This window comes from Argentina silus (genome assembly GCF_951799395.1).
Source record: "Argentina silus genome assembly, chromosome: 2".
Taxonomy (NCBI): Eukaryota; Metazoa; Chordata; class Actinopteri; order Argentiniformes; family Argentinidae; genus Argentina; species Argentina silus.
Window position 1 is genome coordinate 2,744,286 of NC_139656.1, and position 490 is coordinate 2,744,775.

At 47.8% G+C, this 490-nt stretch overlaps 1 protein-coding gene across 1 annotated transcript in view; it reads right to left on the reverse strand.

Moving 5' to 3' along the window:
• slc13a5a (solute carrier family 13 member 5a) overlaps positions 1 to 99 on the reverse strand; it is a gene marked incomplete at its 5' end in the record, with an annotated part of 8,227 nt that extends 8,128 nt beyond the window's left edge. Inside the window, one exon of the mRNA XM_083665523.1 lies at positions 1 to 99. This exon is cut by the window's left edge and continues 3 nt beyond it. Coding sequence (XP_083521649.1) covers positions 1 to 99 — 99 coding nt within the window.
• Positions 100 to 490: the final 391 nt, after the last annotated feature.

Below are 490 nucleotides of genomic sequence, written 5' to 3' on the forward strand. Positions count from 1 at the left end.
GGTTCCGATTAGCAGTGGCAGTGGAAGAAGAAGGAACGGGGTGCAGAAGAGGATCACCCCATCTTTATACCTCCACACTTCGAGGAGCGAGGAGACCATCTTCTCCCGTTGTGGTAATACCGAAGAGTTGCGCGCACGTCCAGGCTCTGTTCCAGTCCCGCAGAAATGATAAGAGAGAGAGCGAGAGGCTTCGGCTTTGCAGTGGGTCACGACGGCACATGGCATGACTTTCTCATCTGTGTGTGTGTGCGTGCGTGCGTGCGTGCGTGCGTGCGTGCGTGCGTGCGTGTGTGTGTGTGACCCAACACTTTTCCGTACAGCTTTAAATATTAACTTATCATGCGTTTCATCTCACGCCGTTGTGGAACGAGTTTATCTAAAACATTTGAGGAAATGTTCACATTTACGCAATATTACCATGGACTGCCAGATGAACTTTATGGACAGTTTCACTTATTTAAACCTGAATTTTAGTTTAAGTTTTTCATTT